We start from the raw sequence: 20,012 nt of genomic DNA on the forward strand, positions 1-20,012 counted from the left end.
TGATCAATCTTTTGTATTCGTTGACTTTCAGTCGCCAGTTAAGTCTATCGTTGTCAGTCCCTGATTTACGCCATGTTCTTTCTAGTTTCCTTACTTCGCGTTTTATGGCTAAGAGATCCACATCAAACCAGTTGTTTGAGGGCCGAGGGGTTTTCTTGCGAAGTCTTAGGGGGGCGATGGTGTTTAGGACTTGGTCGCTGAAGTTTTTCCAGTCTAGGTGGAAGTTAGGGTCGGGGTTGGAGTTAGAAATGAGGGTGTAGTGTGACCAGAAATCAGCTGGATTAATTTTTTCTCTTGTCCAGGTCATCGTCTTTGTATGGTTAGGCATGGGCTTCCTGTCTGGTTGTTTTTTGAGCCAGGATAGTTTGAAATGACATAGGAGGTGGTCGGACCAAGGGATGTTAGACCAATTTTGTTCTGTGAGACTTATGTTGGGAGTAGTGGGGGTGTTGGAAAGGAAGGTGATCAAGTCAAGCTGGTGACCTTTATTGTGTGTTGTGGTAAGGGGGGGCTTGGTGAAGCCTAGCGATGTGAGGAAGGAGAATAGGTCTGCAACATTGGGGTTTTCTTCTTGCTCAAGGTGTAGATTGATGTCTCCTGCTAAGAGGTTGTGGGTGCCGGCTGCCGAGTTCGTGAGAAAGAATTCGTAGAAGTCTTCTTTTGTTAGGAATCCAGGATCGAGATCCCCTAGTAAATCATTTAATACTTGAGTCTTGTTGCATGCCGATCTAACATTGCAATATAATATTGGGACTGAAGTGAGAGAGTCATAGGCAAGATTGGGCAGGTTGGTAGTAGGTATAGGCTTTAGAGATACATAATTAACAACCCGAGGGTTTTTTTAGAAGAATAGTTTCTGGGTTGCACCAGTAGGTGGATTTTAAGACCAGGGCAGGTCTCACAAACACTAGTAAAGCCAGATACATTGGGGGCAGGAGATTTTGTACAATGAGTAGTATTGATAAATGAGCAGAGTAAGAGAAAAAGGGACCAAAATGGGGACTTTATAATGAAAATTAGCAGAATTGCTAGATAACAAATTATAGAATAGTTGGGTTAGACGGTTCCAGAGGCACAGTAAAATATCATTAAAAATAAAAACCTTTTTTAAAGGGCTGAAGAACAGCTGAGCAGTCCTTGGGGGTGGAGCCAAAGGCCCCGAAGTTGATTCTGGTAGTCGGGTCAGCAAGGCAGGGAGGGAAGATGGCTCTGCCAGCTGAAGAAAGGGCTGTAGCTCCCTCAATGGCCCTTTTTAAAGGGCTGAAGAACAGCTGAGCAATCTTTGGGGGCGGAGCCAAAGGCCCCAAAGTTGTTTCCGGCAGTCGGGTCAGCAGGGCAGAGAGGGAAGATGGTGGTTCCCTTCCTTTTTGCTCTGCCGGCTGAAGAAAGGGCTGTAGCTCCCTCAATGGCCCTTTTTAAAGGGCTGAAGAACCTTTCTTCACACAATGTATAATTAAACTCTGGAATTTGTTGCCAGAGAATGTGGTAAAATCAGTTAGCTTAGCAGGGTTTTTAAAAGGTTTGGCTAATTTCCTAAAAAAGAAGCGAATAGGTCGTTATTGAGATGACCTAGGGAAATCCACTGCTTATTCCTAGGATAAGCAGCATAAAATCTGTTTTACCACTTGGTACCTAGCTAGGTACTTGGAACCTGGGTTGGCCACTGTTGGAAACAGGATGCTGGGCTTGATGGGCCTTTAGTCTATCCCATTATAGTAGTTCTTATATTATGTTCTTAAAACTTTTTTAATTGGGTGGGATGTTTCTATCAGTCTGTTTGGTATACACTGTAGTAACAAATTGCTGATCAACTCCAAAGTTCTCACATCCAAAAATGTGATTTCAGTAGCATGAAATGTCACATCAAATCTGATGGTAGGATGACCTCTATTCAGAAACCAATATGGTTCTCCAAACAAGAGGTAAAGAAAATAAAGGCAAAAGAGTTGGTGCTCGTGAAATACAAAAAACAAATCAGGAAGAGGAGTACTGGAAACTGAAAGAAATCAAAAGAGAGAGATGTCTGATGAAAGCAGAAGAGACAATATTAGTGAAAGGCGGAAGAATGCATTTTGGGGAGTAGAAATCCAAGGGAGCCGTATGTTCTAGGAGATGAGAGGCTGATATGCACAGAAGGTGAGAGGGACCTTGGGGTGATAGTATTTGAGGATCTGAAAGTGACAAAGCAGTGTGACAGGGCAGTATGTCTGTAACCAGAGAGGCATAACCAGCAGAAGAAAGGAAGTGTTGATGCCCCTGTAGAATTCCAAAAAGTATGGGATGAATTAGAAAATGAATGGTATAAATTGAAGAACTAAAGCCAGTATTGGGCAGACTGGCATAGTCTGTGTCTCATATATGGAAATTTGGTTTAGGGGAGAGCTTTGGCGGGAGCTCCAGTAATTTGGAACATGAGGACAGTGCTGGGCAGACTTTTATGGTCTATATCCCACAAATGCTGGAATGAGCTTTGATGACAATTCTAGTAGTTGGCAGGAACCTAAGGACAGTACCTGGTGGACTTCTACAGTCTATGGCCCAGAAATATCAAAGAAAAGATACAATTTAATTTAAGCATGAATTTATAATACTTGTAACTACTGGGCAGACTGGATGGATCGTTCAGGTCTTTATACACTGTCATTTACTATGTTACTATGTAGATAGTCCATAAATGATCACAACATTTCTTCTGTGTTATTCCATAACAAAAAGATATCAATAAATGATCAGAATTGTAAATGAGCATATAATGTTGCTGTGTAAATCCATTTTTGTTCAAAGTTATCCATAAACAAGTTTGCATTTGATAGCGCAAAGGAAGCTTCCACGGTTACCCCTGATATCTGCTGAAAGAAAATTGTCATAAAAACCAAAATAATTCTGTTGCATTGCCAATGCAGTCAATTGAACCAGAAATTCTGTAGGAACCAAATGAGGACGATTCCATGCCTCTAAACATTTTAACCACACTCAAAGCTTCTTGCTGTGAAATATAATAATAATAATAATTTATTTCTTATATACCGCTATACCGTGAAGTTCGAAGCGGTTTACAATAAAGATACATTTGACAGTACATGGGATAGAAACGGTTTACAATAAAGATACGTTTAGTCAGTACATGGGGTGCAAGTGGGTTACATTAAAGATTCCAAACATCCGAAGTTGCCATGTGTAATTGCTGATATAGAATTTGCACTTAGCGTACCGCATTCTACTGCCTAATTTTAGGCAACCTGTACAGAATTTGGTTTGATGTTCTTTGGACCTTTAGGGGTAGAATACAAAAAGATTCTTTGTTTTATTTGTTTTGTTTTAAAATATTTTATTCAGGAAAATATTGCATTCTCTGTTTGCACAGTATTTGTAGTTGGCCGTCAGCCTGTGAATTTCTGTTGTATATTTTCCTGAATAAAATACTGTATATTAAATCATTAAACTATATAGCCATGACAGTAAACATAACCACAATAGCACAGATACAACAATATCAACAATAAAATAATGTATAAAAAAATAACTATTTTCTGTAACAAGCATATATGAGCAGGCCTATATCATCCAAGACCAAAGACCTCAGTAGAAACTCAAACTTTAGTTTCCCATTTTCTTGAATTCAAATTATCCAGTGTGTTCTTAAGAGGTCAGAGCTCTGATTCAGCAAATTCATTATATCTGTTCTAAGGTTCACATATGGACAAAAGTCTCGGGTTTCTACATGCATAGAATGGATTGTCGCCTTTAAAAAATTATATATGTAGGAAAACAGAGGCAATATATTCTAGACCAAAGCAGGTCATCTTTAATAGGGCTACCTCCTAAAGTTGTTTCTGTTCATATCATTTGTGTGCTGCAATACAAAGGTGATCAATTCATTTTCATCTTTGAGAAGATAAAGAGCAGTTGGCAGGAATGGCTGGAATAGTTTCACCACTTCTTTCAAGACTTCAGAGCAGCAGTGGTGGTGTGCTCCAGCAAGCCCCTTCCCTCCAAGTAGTCTGCAAGATGAGGAAGAGAGGGAGTCATCCTGGAGTAGGACAGATCATTCTCCCTAGGCCAGCTCTTGCCCCCTTCACAGTTCCATTTTCTCTTAATCTATAAATTAAACCCTGAGTAAAATAAAAACTGAAAGAAAACCCAAAGAGAATATTTGGCTTGAGCAGTTGAGAGCCTCAAAGTCCTGCTTCCAAGTTTCTACCCTACTGTTGGAAGATAAACATGTCAGCAATGCAGCTTTTTGCTCAGACCAATTGCCTATTTAACAAAAGACAGCAGTGTTCCTCTTTGTAACAACTGAATAAAATGCTGAACAATTTCAGGACACTTCAGTTGTGGAAACATGAGGTTAACAATAAATATTATATAACCAAGGTGTCCAGCAAAATTTAGCATCATTAGTAGCAGAATTTTCAAGATTCTTTTACAGTTGTAACAAATTTTCACACTTTGCCTAAATACACAAAGTAGCCACTGGGATTTGATTTTTTCCCCATAAAGCTTTTGCATTTGAAAATATTTAAACTACAGTATATACACAATAGAAAAGTTATCATAAATTTAAGTAGCTACAATATTTAAATAAGGACCTGCATTGTTAGACAGCCTGTTACAAAATTTTATAAATCTTTTCCACATAAACACAGAAAGAAACTTTTATTAAAATTGCATCACATACACACTTGCACTGGAAGAACACCTGCTTTTATGTGGTCTTGGATAAGTGTTCCCGGGGGTGTAACAGAATACACTTATAAATGTATATTATTTTTGAAGCAGATATAAATTTTTGCTCTGTTGAGGCTGGTTCAGGATGTCTCTTTTATAAGGATACTTATGATATACACATGCACGTATTTATTATATACACAATAATTACCTGCTATAAAATCCTAATTATAGGGCCTTAGCCACAGAATTGTTAGCGAGGACTACATGTAGAACAATTTCTGTTTTTACAGAAACCACTGTACAAAGACATTAAGATCTAAAAGGGCATATGGTTTGATCTTTTTCTATTTAGAGCAGACATTTCTTCCGTTTCTGTCATAATTTATGTTGAAGCCTTTTGGCAAAAATGGTTATTGATTTTTGAGTTGAATTTATGCTGTTATTGAAGGAGGTGGGAGTTGAGTTTTACCATTGCAAAATAAAAATATAGCAACTCAAAAATTAAATGAGTATGGTCCAGACAACACTTTCTAAAATAAGGTAAAACTAAGATGCTTAAATCCTTCAGATTTTAGCTACATATAAGGATAGTAACATTTATTTGTTTAGCTTTATATCCCATCCTCCCAGAAGAGCTCAGAATGGGTTACAAGTTTACGTAATAAAACATAACAGGTTATAGTAATGTAGATCATGACATGATAGGATAATATATAGGGGAGCATGATAGTACTCAAAAGCATGGCATTACTTAATAGGATTTGACAGGACAAGACCTCATACAGCCTGGGGTGGTGATGTTATGAGTTTGGTATGACATTGCAGTAACTAATAGAGCTTGACAGTGCATTATAGTGCATGACAGTATGAAGCGTGGTAAAACTGTACATAACAGAGTATGACAGTGCATGGTGTGGCAGACAATACATACAAAAGCATGGCAGGAATGACAGTGAATATAACTGTGAATGATATATGCTAGGTATGGTATTGCATAGAATGGCAAAGTGTGGAAGTGTCAGCAATGTTAAGAACATAAGAATAGCCTTACTGGGTCAGACCAAGTAGCCCGTTCTCACGGTGACCAATCCAGGTCACTAGTACCTGGCCAAAACCCAAGGTGTAACAATATTCCATGCTACCAATACAGGGCAAGCAGTGGCTGCACCCATGTCTTTCTCAATAACAGACTATGGATTTTTCCTCCAGGAACTTGTCCAAAACTTTCTTAAAACCAGCTACGCTAGCCGCTCTTACCACATCCTCTGGCAACACGTTCCAGAGCTTAACTATTCTCTGAGTGAAAAAAAGTCCTCCTATTGGTTTTAAGAGTATTTTCCTGTAACTTCATCGAGTGTCCCCTAGTCTTTGTAATTTTGGACGGAGAGAAAAATCGATCCACTTGTACCCATTCTACTCCATTCAGGATTTTGTAGACTTCAATCATATATCCCCTCAACCATCTCTTTTCCAAGCTGAAGAGCCCTAACCATTTTAGTCTTTCCTCATACGAGAGGAGTTCCATCCACTTTATCATCTTGGTCGCTCTTCTTTGAACCTTTTCTAGTGCCACTATATCTTTCTTGAGATAAGGAGACTAGAATTGAATGCAATACTCCAAATGAGGTCGCACCATAGAGCGATACAGGGATATTATGACATTCTTAGTTTTGTTAACCATCCCTTTTTTAATTATTCCCAGCATCCTGTTTGCTTTTTTGGCTACCGCCGCACATTGGCATGGCATGGCATGGCAAGATAATACATAACAGTGCATGAGAATATATGTTACGTATGGAATGTATGGTAGTATCGGTGATGGTTAATCTTGTTGCTTAGACAAATGGTATTTAGAGTGGGGCTATTTCATAGAAGGTTAGAAGAAGAGGTGGGTTCTTAACTGCCTTTCTAAAGTTCAGTAGTCCTAGTGATCTGATGTGAGATCATAGTTGGTTCCAGAGGCATGATAGGTAGTGTGAGTAGGATCTTTTCTTCTTGCAAGCGAAGTTGACGGTTTGGGATGTAAGGTGGTAGTTTGGAGGCCATATAGCTTGGTACCATGTTGTGGAAGACTTTGTAGGCCATTACCAGGCCCTTGAATATACATCGTTTGTGTAGCTAGTGCACTGCGCGCAGTGCTGGGGTGATTGGATTGCATATGTAAAGGTTTTTTAGGAGGCGGATGATGTGAAAGTCTGGTTCTCAAAAATATCTTCTGATTTTTCAGAGTTGTCAGAGGTAGTAGAATGAAGTGGATACCACGAGAAATATTGTCAGAGAGTGACAAATTGGAGTGGAGGGTCACTCCTAGGCTGCCACTGGGACTTGCATGCATCTGAGAAGTGAAATCTATGCCGTCTGTAGTTTCAGTACCTTCAGGGTCTCCCAAGGCAGACAGGTTTCAGCAGAAATGTCAGACTAACAATGTACCATTCATCTGGGCAGTAGCAGGTGGGCAGTGTTGGAGGAGGAGGAGGATCGTGTTTGAGCGATAACAGCGACAAAATCAAATTTATACTGCGTAAAAGAAAGGCACGGCAATCTGCTTCTGTATTTCTGCCGTGAAAACTTGATGATCTTCCTCAAGTCGCAAGGACTCAAACACGAGTCAGTAATCGATGGTAAAATGTATGAAGAAAATTAAATGGCCTTGCAATGCATGGTTGGCAATATCTGTGATTACAAATCATATTGTAACAAGGAAGTGCTGTAACAAATGTCTTTTTGTTTCACCTGTTTTGCATATTTGTAAGACATTTTTCTTTCCCCACTGTGGCTTTGAATCGTACTTCAACAGCAGTCCTTGCTCTAGCCTGCTCGTGGGCTAGTTGGGAATAAAAACCTGTTTCTTAAGCAGCACTGAGTAAATGCCCTGTACCTCAAGCATAAACATACTTGCACGCATGCACAATATTTAAAAGGCAACCAAAAACAACCTCTAATAAAGGCATTTTCATTATTTTTTTTTAATATAAAGCCTTTCTAATCAAAGCCATGTGTTAAAAGGGGCAGTTGTAGGAAAATTCTATTTCTTTTTATGCCTATTAAAATGTCTTGCACGAGGCCTGCCAAGTAATATATGCAAGGTCCAGCAGGATGACTTTGAGTTGTGGGAGGAAGGTTAACAGATTTCTCAACTCAGGAACTAGCAGACATGAAGTCAGCATGCTAGTTTTTTCTCCTGGTAATTGTATGTTGCTGCCTGCTGTTCTTCCATTTCGACAGCCATTTCCCTAGCCATTTTTGTGAACAACAGAAATATTCATTCAGTCTCTCGCTCTGTGTTTAACAGCACAATCGGGCCTGCTGGAACAGGAAGCCTGGAGTGGGTTGTTCAAAAGTAACAACACTTGAAGAGCCTAGTATCTTGTCAATACTATCATAGAGGCAAAGGTGATAGAAGAGAAGAGGCATGTGTACTGTGTTGCTGTCAGTGTCAGTACCCAGCAGGAACTCTGTTAGCAGAAATGTTTAGGGGTTCTGTGAAGTCTTTACAAATATGCCTGCCTTCTTATTTTAATGACATAAGATCCAGCTATGTATTTATCATAACTGTGCTTCTGTTTAGGGATTATAGGCACAGTTGATTTCAGCAAAAATATGAATAATTATTGGGGGAATTACTAAAGAAAAGTACTAAAATAGGATATTTTGCAGGCACAATTTCACTAATAGAAGTATTTGCTGCTGAAAGGAGTGAACATTTGTAAAACTACAGTAAATAAATGAATAAAATTGTTGTAAAGAAATAGTGAAAGCATGTGTGTAGAAACATTCGCAGCATTGATTTTTGGAGAGCTGTATTTGAGGGGAATGAAGCTGTATGTGAGTTGCATAAGAGGATTTTGAGGGTATATGTTTTCGGGGGTGTGGGAGGAGTGCTTTAGTGCAGTGCTTTTCAACTTGGTCTTGAAGTACCCCCTTGCCAGTCAGGTTTTCAGGATATCCACAATGAATATGCATAAACTTGATTTGCATACATTGTCTCCATTATATGCAAATTTCTTTCATGCATATTCATTGTGGATATCCTGAAAACCTGACTGGCAAAGGGGTACTCCAGGACTGAGCTGAGAAACACTGCTTTAGTGTATATGAAGTGTGCTTATATATATATATAGGTGGGAGGGAGTAATATGTGTTTTGGTGTAGAAAATGTATGGAAGATAGTCTGTGAATAGGGCTTGTGGATGTATGTTTTGTTAGATTGATTGTACAGAAGGACAATGTGGATGGAGGGGTGTATACAATGGATATGTGTGGGCATGGGTTTTATGTGCAGACCAGTTGTGGGGTTGTTTTTGAATATATGGCTATGTCTATAGATAGGAGGTGTGGGGTTATGGTTGAGGACAAGGGTGAAGTGACATGAAAGGATTTTGGTATCATCCTTCATCAACTATATTTTATTTACCTTTGTCTCTTAGAAGACGTGAAGGTGTGGATATACTGTTAGCAAATGTAAAGTTATAGGTGTATGGGAATGATAGGAAGTGGGTGTCTGTATCTTTGGAAGTGTGGGGAAAGGTGCCTTTGTGTACCAGCTGTTTCTGTTTTGGCTTTCTTATCCGTGTGTTGCTTTAAGCGGGAAGGATGAGGGGGACTTTTGGAACGAGTGTTCTGCAGCCTGTAACATTTTCCCCATAGAAATCAATGGGGATTTTGGGGAGAAACTCAGATTTCCAAGAACACTGAACTGATGATTCTAATTTTCAGACTCTCTTAAGATTTTCATATTTTTTTTAATGAATTTCTGTCCTTTTTTGAAAAGTTGTACTGATAGAAAAGTATTAATCTCTTTAATATAATTCTTTCCAGTATTTCATACATTGAAAAGCATATAAATGAATTTTAACTGTTGGTTAAGAAATAAGTGAACAAAATATTTGCTCTGTCTGTCTCATAACTGGACTAAACTGTGAACATGTAAATTCTTTGGTCATAACATTTTTAAGGTCCTGATTGCAAATAATGTATGAAAATGATGGTCACAGTACTACTGCCTATTTATGAGGAGGCATATCAAAGTGGCAGACAGTTCTATAAATGCAGCAGATCATCCAAGATGTTTTTATTCTGGGTTTTCCACATTTTTGAAGGTACTTGCCTTATGTCTCCAAATGCAGATGTTCACGCCTGTGTATATTCTTTTCAGTGTGCACTGGATCTAAGTTCCATCATTAAGTAATTCATGTTGGGATAATTTCCATATGCTTTCCTTGGACCAGTGACTCCAGTATGTGAGAGAAAATTGCATGCAGAGGAGGCAAAACATGCAAATTTTTCATGAATATTCATCGTGGATATTCTGAAAACCCAACTGGCTGGGGGTTCTTCAGGTCAGCTTTGGGAGCCAGTGCCTCAGACTATCAAATGTTTTGAGTCTGAAATTACCTTATAATACAAGCTTGCAAATATCCTGGTGTTGCCCATTTATTTGCCATTAAATTATTGGTTAGGTAATATTGGCCTAAAATGTGGTTGAGGAATATTTGGGAGCTTGGCGCAAAATGTACTAGATGTACTAGAGCACCAGTAAAGAAAATGCTTGTTTTAGAGCTCTCTACTGCTACAATTTTAAATTGCAATAAAGCTAAAAAAAAATCATCATTTTAATTGATGTATATTTCCAATAATTAGAGTTTTCACCAATTTAAATTTTGAAAGTTAGAGTAAAGGTTAGAGTAAAGGTTAGATGCCTAGAGGCATCTTTTTACCTGAAATTTCCTTGTAAATGTTTAGTTAAGTTGAAAGATTGAGTATGTTTTTTGGGACCTCATACAATTATAACAATTTTTAGTTGCGAGAGAGCAGAAATAAGTTTGTTTCATCTGCTGAGAAAAAAGAGGAGCTATTATTAGAATCCCAATTAGTAAGGAATGATTCAAGGTTCGTTAGGACGAACTGAGAATTATTGTCCTTAATCTTTTCTTTAATTTGTTTGATTAGAAATTGTAACATGCTTCCCCATAATGTGGGCTTAAAAGGAATTATGTATGTATGAATGATTATGAATTGTTTTGTGGGATTTTCTTTTTTCCTTGAATAATTGGATATTGTAAATGTATTCAAAATTATAATTTAAAAAAAAATTTTTTGAAGTGCAATGATTGAACATTGAAGACACTACTTTCGGGAGTTTCATCCTGTTGTAATCCTTTCACTATCTGAATGGTTCTGAGCACTGCTGTCTACACTCAAATGTAGTTGGTTATATTGAAGAACAGAGTGGGTGTTCTCACAATTTGTATCTATTCCACGTATCACCCACGTGGTTAGCCTCATCACAGATTTACAGTTTTGAGTCTGAGTGTAGCCAGAACAGGAGTGATCTCCAGGCACTCCTTCCCATGCTGAAATGTCAGGAATTAGCCTCTCTGTGGCGATAAGACATAAGCTGTCACTTTATATATGGCACAACGTCATCCTTTGTAAAAACACTGGCTTTTAGTTTCAGTTTTCATTAGCTGAAGTTCATGTATGTGGAGGCTATTTTGCTTAGAGGTAAAATATGGTCTTTTGTTATTTAAATTGTATATATTCAGGCTTGGATACTATTTGGGTATTCTAAAGAATTTCCAGGCTCTATTGGATATGATGATGAAGATGAAGCATAGATTCTATAAAAAGGGAACTTGCAGTGTTTGTTTTCAAATAATAATAACTTTATTCTTCTATACCGCCACAATCTTGCGACTTCTAGGCGGTTTACAATCAAGAGAGCTGGACATTCAACGAAATACAATAAGCAGATATTTAGAGGAAATACAGAGAGCAGAGACTTTTAAGAAAGCAAGAAAATAGAAATACAATTTGCTGAGCAAAAGTATAAGATGTACATTTTGGTAGGTAATGTCCGAGAGAACCTGTTTGGAATAGGCCGCATGTTTTAGAAAATAACAATGAAAAATTACGATAAGATAAAGATAACAGTTTATATGTATCACAGTACCGTGAAATTCAAGTAGACTAAGGAGGGGGTAAAGGTAAGGGGTAGGGGAGAGAGAGGGGTTAGCGGGTCAATTGTTTAGGTATTTCAGGAACAGGTATGTTTTTAGGCGCTTCCTAAATTCCCCGTAGATAGTGGGCGAAAGCAGTTGATCTAGGTCTTTACCCCATAGGGCTGCATGGTGAGAGAGAAGATGTTCGTGGTGTTTTTTCAGTTTGCAACCTCTAACTGGAGGGGAAATGAATTTTGAATGTGTGTTTCTCTTGCGCTTGTTGTTAGTAAATGAGAAAAGGTGAGCTTTTTATTCTGGATTGGGCATCAGGCTGGTGTAATGTCCACAGTGTAGACCAGTATCTGGACTCAATTTGGTAAGAATCAATATCATGCATGTCCTTAATCAATTTTATAACTAAATACAAAATGAGATGCATTTCAGTGTTATTTTCTTTTGTTACTTTTGCATAGTTTGAGTAAGCATAAAAAGCTGACAATCTCGATTTTTTTTTTTTTAAACATGTCCTCAAAGTTCCTATATTGGGGATATTTAACTACACCCACCATCATTGACATTTTGAGAAGTCCTTGTTAAAATGGCTCTCCCAGTTGTTAGCCTGTGCTTGTAGTTCCTGTGACTGGAGGATATAATCTGTAGTTTTAGTAGAGGGCTGCCGACTGCAAGGTCTGACAATTCCCCAGTGGGCCTCAAGTTATCGTTTCAGCCAAAACCAAATGATAAATGTCAGCTGCAGCTTTGGTTTTGGCCAAAACTGTTCAGATAGTTTTGGTTTTGGTGGGCCTCTAGTGCAGAGCTCTATTCAAGGACTTTTCTGCAGATATTAGGCAATGTGTTCTGAAAACAGAATCTCATAACTATACAAAACTCTGAACTGAGGTACAAGAAAGCTAGATTTTTGATGAAATATTTAAGGAAAGTTTGTGTGATTTTTATCTGTGTTGAGCCAGGTGATTCTCAAGTCTTTACTAACATACATAAGTGGCATAAAAAAAACTTAGAATGTGAGCTCACTAGTATCTGTACATAATATGTAAACCACCTTGGTTGTACCATACAAAGGTGGTATATCAAATGCATAATACAAGACAGCATCTTTTAACCTCAGCATGTAGACAATTTTACATGTAAAAAAGACTGAGACCATCATTAATCTGTTTTTTAACAATATTGTTCCCTAAATTTTAAGATTATACTTAACTTCAAGAAAAATTAGCTATGAGGAGAGAGCACGATACCTGGATACAATAATCCAGCACCACCTGGAACCCGCAACTTTTGAAGACTATGCTGCCCAGGTGTTCTGTCCTGCCCCCCATCATCATCTGCTTCCTGATACAGGTAAGATTTAAGAAGCAATAAAATCTCATTGGAAGTCACCCCAAACCATCTTCCTTCTTGTAGTCTAGTATTTCTGCACAGCATACTGTGATAAACTACTTAAAATCTTTTTGTATCACTAAAGCTGAAAATGCAGTACCCTTCTTATAAATGCATTTAAAAGGAATAGTGCCTTAGAATATACTAATGAAGGTTTGAGAATTTTGGATTTAATTGCATTCTTTTCCAAACCTAACCTCAAAGCAAGTTAAAAATTCAGGTACCGAAGGCTTACAATCTCTGGGTCTGATTTATCTACTTGCAGTTATGCAAGCTTTATGCTTAATTAGAAAATAGAACCTACAATACTGGGCTTATGTTAAATAAAGTGCATTAAACTGAATTAATGAACAGTAGTAAATCTTAGTCCTAAGTTTCTACTCAAGGCAATAGAAGACAGTGACTTGTCCAAGGTCACAAGTTTAATAAATAAAGTTCAGATCCCTGGATTCTCTAGTTCCTAGCCTACAACCCGAACTCTTATTATTTATTTATTTAGATTTTTATCCCGTCCTCCCAGTAGCTCAGAACGGTCTACAAGCAAACATTCACAGTGGAGTACATTTGGACAGTACAAAGACTATACAGTAGTTTAAATACATTTGGACAATACAAAGATTATACAGTGTTTTAAATACAAGGACTGTGCAGCAATTTAAATAGAAGTTTCGAATGGTGAGAGAGGTTAAGGTGAGGGGGGCTTAAGGGGGAGGCATAGACTGTGGTTGAATTATAGGGTGATCTATAGATGAGTTTCTATGGCAGGCTTCCATTGAAAGTGACTCTTTCAATAATATAGTACAGGTTATGTCCTCTTTTAGAGGCTGACATTAAGGGGAAAGCTATGTACTATTAAATATTTGTGAGTCATAATACTGTGTGATTCCCACTCCAAACCCAAAACAACTAATTCAAATATTGTTTAAAAAGATGGCTCTCATCAACAGTGATTTGGCCTGTGTCTGCCTATTTGTCGTTTGAGAGTTCAGTTTGACAAGAAGAAAATCTTTTGTTTAAAAACATTTCTGGTATCATTGTTCATGTGCTATTCTGATTACGGATAGACTAGACAGCATGGCCATTGTTCGGCTGGGGCGGCAGAGACAGTTTTCATACTTCTAGGAGATCCCATCAATTTTCCTCTGATTCCTCTGATTCCATTGCAGAGGCCTTTTTAAGGGTCCAGACAAAGATTTGGCTGTTCCAGGCATCAACAATTCACAGGTTCCCATGGTGGCTCATCCTCCAAGAAGCAGCAATGACGCCAGGACAACTGCTGCCCCTCCTCATATCGGCAGGTGGCTGTCAGCTTTCTGGCAACAATGGGAACAGATTTTGTCTTACCGTTGTGTTCTGGACATTATTCAGGAGGGGCACAAGATTGAGTTTTCTTGGCCCCCTCCGGATCTGTTCCTAGACTCCTCAGACAGACGGTTGGAGAAAGAGGCCAGAGTCCAAGCAAAAGTGCAACAACTCTAGAACATTCATGCCATAGAACCCAATTGCTGAAAAAGAGTCAGGCTCAGGCAGATACTCCTTATACTTCATAGTGCCCAAGAAATGCACAGAATATTGGAGATCCATTCTGGACTGGAAGTCAGTAAACAAGGCCCTGAAGGTCACCTGCTTTTGCATGGAGATGGTCTGCTCTGTTACAGCAGCGATAACTTAGGGAGAATTCTTGCCTCTATGGATCTGACAGAGGTGTATCTTCATATCCCCATCTTCTCAGATCACAGGAAATATCTGAGATTCCTCATTCTTCAGCATCACTTCAGGTTGGTGGTGCTTCCTTTTGGTTTGGTCATGGCTTCCCTTTACCAAAGTGATGGTGGTTGTAGCAGCATACCTATGCAGAATGGGCATCCAAGTACATCCTTATCTAGACAATTGGCTGATCAGGGTCTCTTCTCTAGAGGACAACAAGTATGCATTCCAGCAGATAGTGTGCCTTCTACATAGCCTGGGTTGGAGTCACCTTTAACTAACTCAGTGCATGAAATATATGGGAGTGCACTTCGACACGGCACAGGGCCATGTTTTTCTTTCTGAGCTATACAAACAAAAGCTCGTGGAGATCTTGGCTTTTCCGAGCCCCACGGCTTGGCATTACCCTCAGGTGCTGGACTCAATGATGGTCTCCCTGGAAGTTGTTCCCTGGGTGAGAGCTCTCCAGTACTCTCTTCTGTACAGATGGTCTCCACAGCACCACTCCCTACAGATGCCACTCCTCTGGACTGCAGAGGCAAAGCACACCTTGCATTGGTGGCTTCAGGGAGATGCCTTGTTGAGGGGTATGACTCTCAGAATCAACGCTTGGGTGACCTTCACAACTGATACCAGCCTGATCAGCTGGGGTCTCACTATTACAGTTACCCCCATCCCCACAAAGAGTAGGTTGATCCAGTCGGAAAGTAAGAGGTCCATAAATCATCTGGAACTGACAGCCATTTAATTGGCTTTACTAAAGTTGCAATCTTTCCTGACAGGGAAGGCAGTCGGGGTGTTTTCAGACAATGCCACCGCAGTGGCTTAGGTGAAAAGACAAGGAGGCATCAGAAATGCTCTCCTATGCTTGGAGGAAAGGGTGTTAATACCAGTAAGCAGAAATTCACTTGCAAGCTCTATCAACTGCCCACGTGGCAGGGGTGCAGAATGTCCAGGCTGACTTTTTAAGCAGGCGGACTCTGGATTCGGGGGAGTGGTCTCTGTCCCAAAGGGCTTTTTCCCTCATTGTATAGTGTTTGGGCAAACCAAACATGGATCTAATGACCACAGCCAAGAATGCAAAGGCAGTTCACTTCTACAATTGTAAGAGCCAAGTGGGGAAGAGCATGGCTAGACACCCTGGTTCAGCCCTGGCCCTCAGAGAAGCTTCACTAAGTGTTCCCACTGTGAGCCTTGGTGGGTTGGATCATCTGCAGAATAGCAAACCATCAGGGGGCTGGTGAATCTGGTGGCTATGGACTGGCCCTACAGGCCTTGGTATGCGGATCTGGTGCGTCTACAAAGTGGCAGGTGTCTGAAGCTGTCGGTTCATCCGGGGCTCCTCAGTCAAGGCCCAGTTACCCATGGAGAATCCAGAGCACTTTGGTCTTATGACATGGCTCTTTAGCGTACAGCTGTGATTCATAAGGGTTACTTGGAGGTGGTTGTTAGGGAAAAGAAGCCTGCAATGTTTGCGGCTTATGCAAAGACATGGAAGACCTTCCAGTTATAGAAACATCAACCTAATAGAGCTCATCTCAACATGACTGATTTGAAATCCCAGACCTGAGAGAGATACAACTACAATCAACTAGAAAGAGAGCCTTTTCATATGCGGGTCCTAATCTATGGAACTCCATACTTCAAAGATTCATTGAAGAAAATCCCCTACCTTTCCTTCTGGAAACAATTGAAATCAACTCTGTTCCACCAACACTATGGAATCCTATGTGATTACTCGCCATAGTCTTCATATGTCTGCATAGTCTTATGTTGCCTTTTTGTATGCCTATAGTATTTATAGTACATCTCTTCATATTTTTCTAGCATGTATTTAAATATGTCTTACATAGATACTGTAAGAAGATTGTGAGCCAACTGGGACAGAGAGGGAAAATTTTCTAATGACTGAAAATGTAACCCTCGTTTCTAATGTATTAGTATTGTAAACCGCTTAATACAAGCTTAGTGCAAGCGTTATATCAAATATAATAAATTCAATTCAGTGATGGCAGGTAAAGGCCAAATGGCCCTTCCAGTTTGCCCATCTGCAGTAACCATTATCTCTTCCTCTCTCTAACAGATCCCATGCACCTATTCCATGCTTTCTTAAATTCAGACAGTCTCCATCTCCACCACCTCTTCTGGGAGTCTGTTCCACACATCTACCACCCTTTCTGTAAAAAAGTATTTCCTTAGATTACACCTGAGCCTATCACCTCTTAACTTCATCCTATGCCGTCATATTCCAGAGCTTCCTTTCAAATGAAAAAGATTCAACTCATGCACATTTACGCCATGTTTATGCCATAAATGTCTCTATCATATCTCCCCTCTCCCATCTTTCCTCCAAAGTATACAGATTGAGATCTTTAAGTCTGTCCCCAAATGCCTTATGACGAAGACCACACACCATTTTAGTAGCCTTCCTCTAAAACGACTCCATTCTTTTTATATCTTATTGAAGGTGCGGTCTCCAGAATTCTACACAATATTCTAAATGAGGTCTCACCAAAGTCTTATACAGGGGCAGCGGTACCTCCTTTTTCCTACTGGCCATACCTCTCCCTATGCACCTTAGCATCCTTCTAGCTTTCGCCATCACCTTTTCAACCTGTTTGGCCATTTTAAGATCATCACATACAATCACAGCCAAGTCCCGCTCTTCTGTCATGCATATAAGTTCTTCACCCCCCTAAACTGTACCATTCCCTCAGGTTTTTGCTGTCCAAATGCATGACCTTGCATTTCTTAGCATTAAATCTAGGCTGCCAAATTTCAAACCATTCTTCAAATTTTACCAGGTCTTTCTTCATGTTGCTCACACCATCTGGGGTGTCTACTGTATTGCAGATTTTGGTATCATCTGCACAGAGACAAATCTTACCCAACAGCCTTTCACCAATATCATTCACAAAAATGTTAAAAAGAACAGGGCCAAGAAAAGAATCTTGAGGCAAACTACTGGTAACATTCCTTTCCTCAGAGGGATCTCCACTGACCACTACCTTCTGTCGCCTTCCACTCATCCAGTTTCTGACCCAGCCCGTCACTTTGGGACCCATCCCGAGGGCACTCATTTATTAGACATCTGTGTGGAACACTGTCAAAAGCTTTGCTAAAATCTAAATACACCACATCTAGCGCACTCCCTCTATCCAATTCTCTGGTCACCCAGTCAAAGAAATTGATCAGGTTTGTCTGACAAGACCTACCTCTAGTGAATCCATGTTGCTTCCAGTCCTATAATCCACTGGATTCCAGAAACGTCACCATTCTCTGTTTTAAAAGCATTTCCATTAATTTGCTTACTACAGAAGTCAGACTTACTGGCCTGTAATTCTCTACTTCCTTATTTCCACTTTTGTGGAAAAGGACTATATCTACCCTTCTCCAGTCCTCCAGTACTCCAGTACCACTCCTGACTCTAGAGGAGCATTGAAAAATTCAGTCAGCGGAGCCACCAGAACTTCTCTAACTTCCTTCAGCAACCTTGGATATACACCATCCAGCCCCATTGCGTTGTCTACCTTTAATTTAGCTAGCGCCTAATGAACACAACCCTCTGAAAATCGATCAGGATCTACTACTCCTCCATCCCTATTCACGTTTGATTTCTATGGTCCCGCTCCAGGCACTTCAGCCGTGAACACAGAATTGAATAATATTTGTTAAGCAATTTATCCTTTTCTTTATCATCTTCTACATATTTCTCCCTTTCATCTCTTAGTCTCCCAATGCCACTTTTGCACTTCTTCCTATCACTGATATATCTAATTGTCTCCCTGTTTTATCGTATCAGCTATTTTTTCTTCAGTTTGCCTCTTTGCTTTCCTGACTATATGACCAGCTACTCTTAATTTTTCTAGATATTATTGCCCATTTTCCTCTTTCTGCAATCTTTTGTAGTTTATGAAAGCTAACCTGTTATTCCTTACCTTCTCAGCTACTATTTTTGAGAACCAAAGCTACCTTCTTTTCCTCTTACTTACCTCACAAAAAGGTTTATTACCCTTACAATAACTCCTTTCAGTTTTGCCCACTGCACTTCTATTTTTGTTTCAGTTCAATCTTTATTACGTTTTAACACTTACAGAATAAGCCAACAAATATATCATAGCTTATAATTATACTTACATTAAGAAATTATTAACAATAACACATCAATATCTTATCTCTCCCAGTCCCTTACCCAAACCCTAACCTTCCACCCATCTTTACCCAACCCCCACCCTCTCTTCCTTCTATTTGTCTGGCAGGTCATTCATACTATCACACATACTGTTTAACAGAACCACTCAAACTTGTTCTCTAAAACTTCTGACTTGGAAAGTTCTATTCATCATAGTCCTCACACCGTGTGAGTGAACTTCAAGCATTTGTTTCTGATCCTTCCTACACAAGGTTCTGTCATGACAGAGTAGTGCTCCAAATTCATCCAAAATTCCTACTCAGTCATCTTGGAATTGCACCTCAACCAATCCATCATTTTACCTGTTTTATTTCCAAAGCCACATTCCCATTCTGGAGAAGAAGGTCTTCACACCTTGGACTGTAAACATGCTCTATCCCTAGCAGTATTCAAATCCAAGCTAAAAGCCCACTTTTTTTAAACTGCTTTCAACTCTTAACTCCCACTCACTGCTGTCAGATACTTATACCAACTGTATCATTTCTTCTACCATTATCTCCCCAACCCTGAAATGTCCTGTCTAAATTAGATTGTAAGCTCTTCTGAGCAGGGACTGTCTGTTGTATGTTAAAATGTACAGAACAGCATACGCCTTTCAGCTCTATAGAAATAATAAATAGTAGTAGTAGCATACTAACTTGACTGGACTAAATCTCATAGAGGATCCTCTCAGCTGTTTGTGGCCTTTGACCCTAACAGATTTGGCATTTCTTTTACCAAGAGAATCATCTCTATTTGGCTGGCAGATTGTATCTCCTGGGCTAACACTATAGGGCCATGTAACAGCCTGCAATGTTCAAGCTATGGTTGCCTCAGTAGCTCACTTCTGCTCTGCCTTTCTTGAGGATATCTGCAAAGCGACTACTTGGTCCTCCATCCATATCTTCACTTCCCACTACTGTTAGAGCAGAACTCCAGGAGAGACAGTCAGTTGGATAAGCAGTTTTGTAGAATCTTTTTACTTCCTGAGCACCAACAGTGGTACCTCGGTTTACGAGTGCACCGGTTTGCAAGTGTTTTGCAAGACGAGCAAAACATTCGCAAAATCGGCACCTCGGAAACCGAGCTTGCCTCGATTTGCGAGCGGCGCCCCCTGCGAT

General features: G+C 39.6%; 1 protein-coding gene across 9 annotated transcripts in view; it reads left to right on the forward strand.

Moving 5' to 3' along the window:
- RALGAPA1 (Ral GTPase activating protein catalytic subunit alpha 1) overlaps positions 1-20,012 on the forward strand; it is a 678,446-nt gene that overhangs the window by 592,538 nt on the left and 65,896 nt on the right. For all 9 annotated transcript variants that reach the window (XM_033952521.1, XM_033952520.1, XM_033952524.1 and 6 more), the window contains one exon: positions 12,850-12,974. In XM_033952521.1, coding sequence (XP_033808412.1) covers positions 12,850-12,974 — 125 coding nt within the window. The remainder of the gene's footprint in view (positions 1-12,849; positions 12,975-20,012) is intronic.

The sequence above is a fragment of the Geotrypetes seraphini genome, chromosome 7 (assembly GCF_902459505.1).
Source record: "Geotrypetes seraphini chromosome 7, aGeoSer1.1, whole genome shotgun sequence".
NCBI lineage: Eukaryota > Metazoa > Chordata > Amphibia > Gymnophiona > Dermophiidae > Geotrypetes > Geotrypetes seraphini.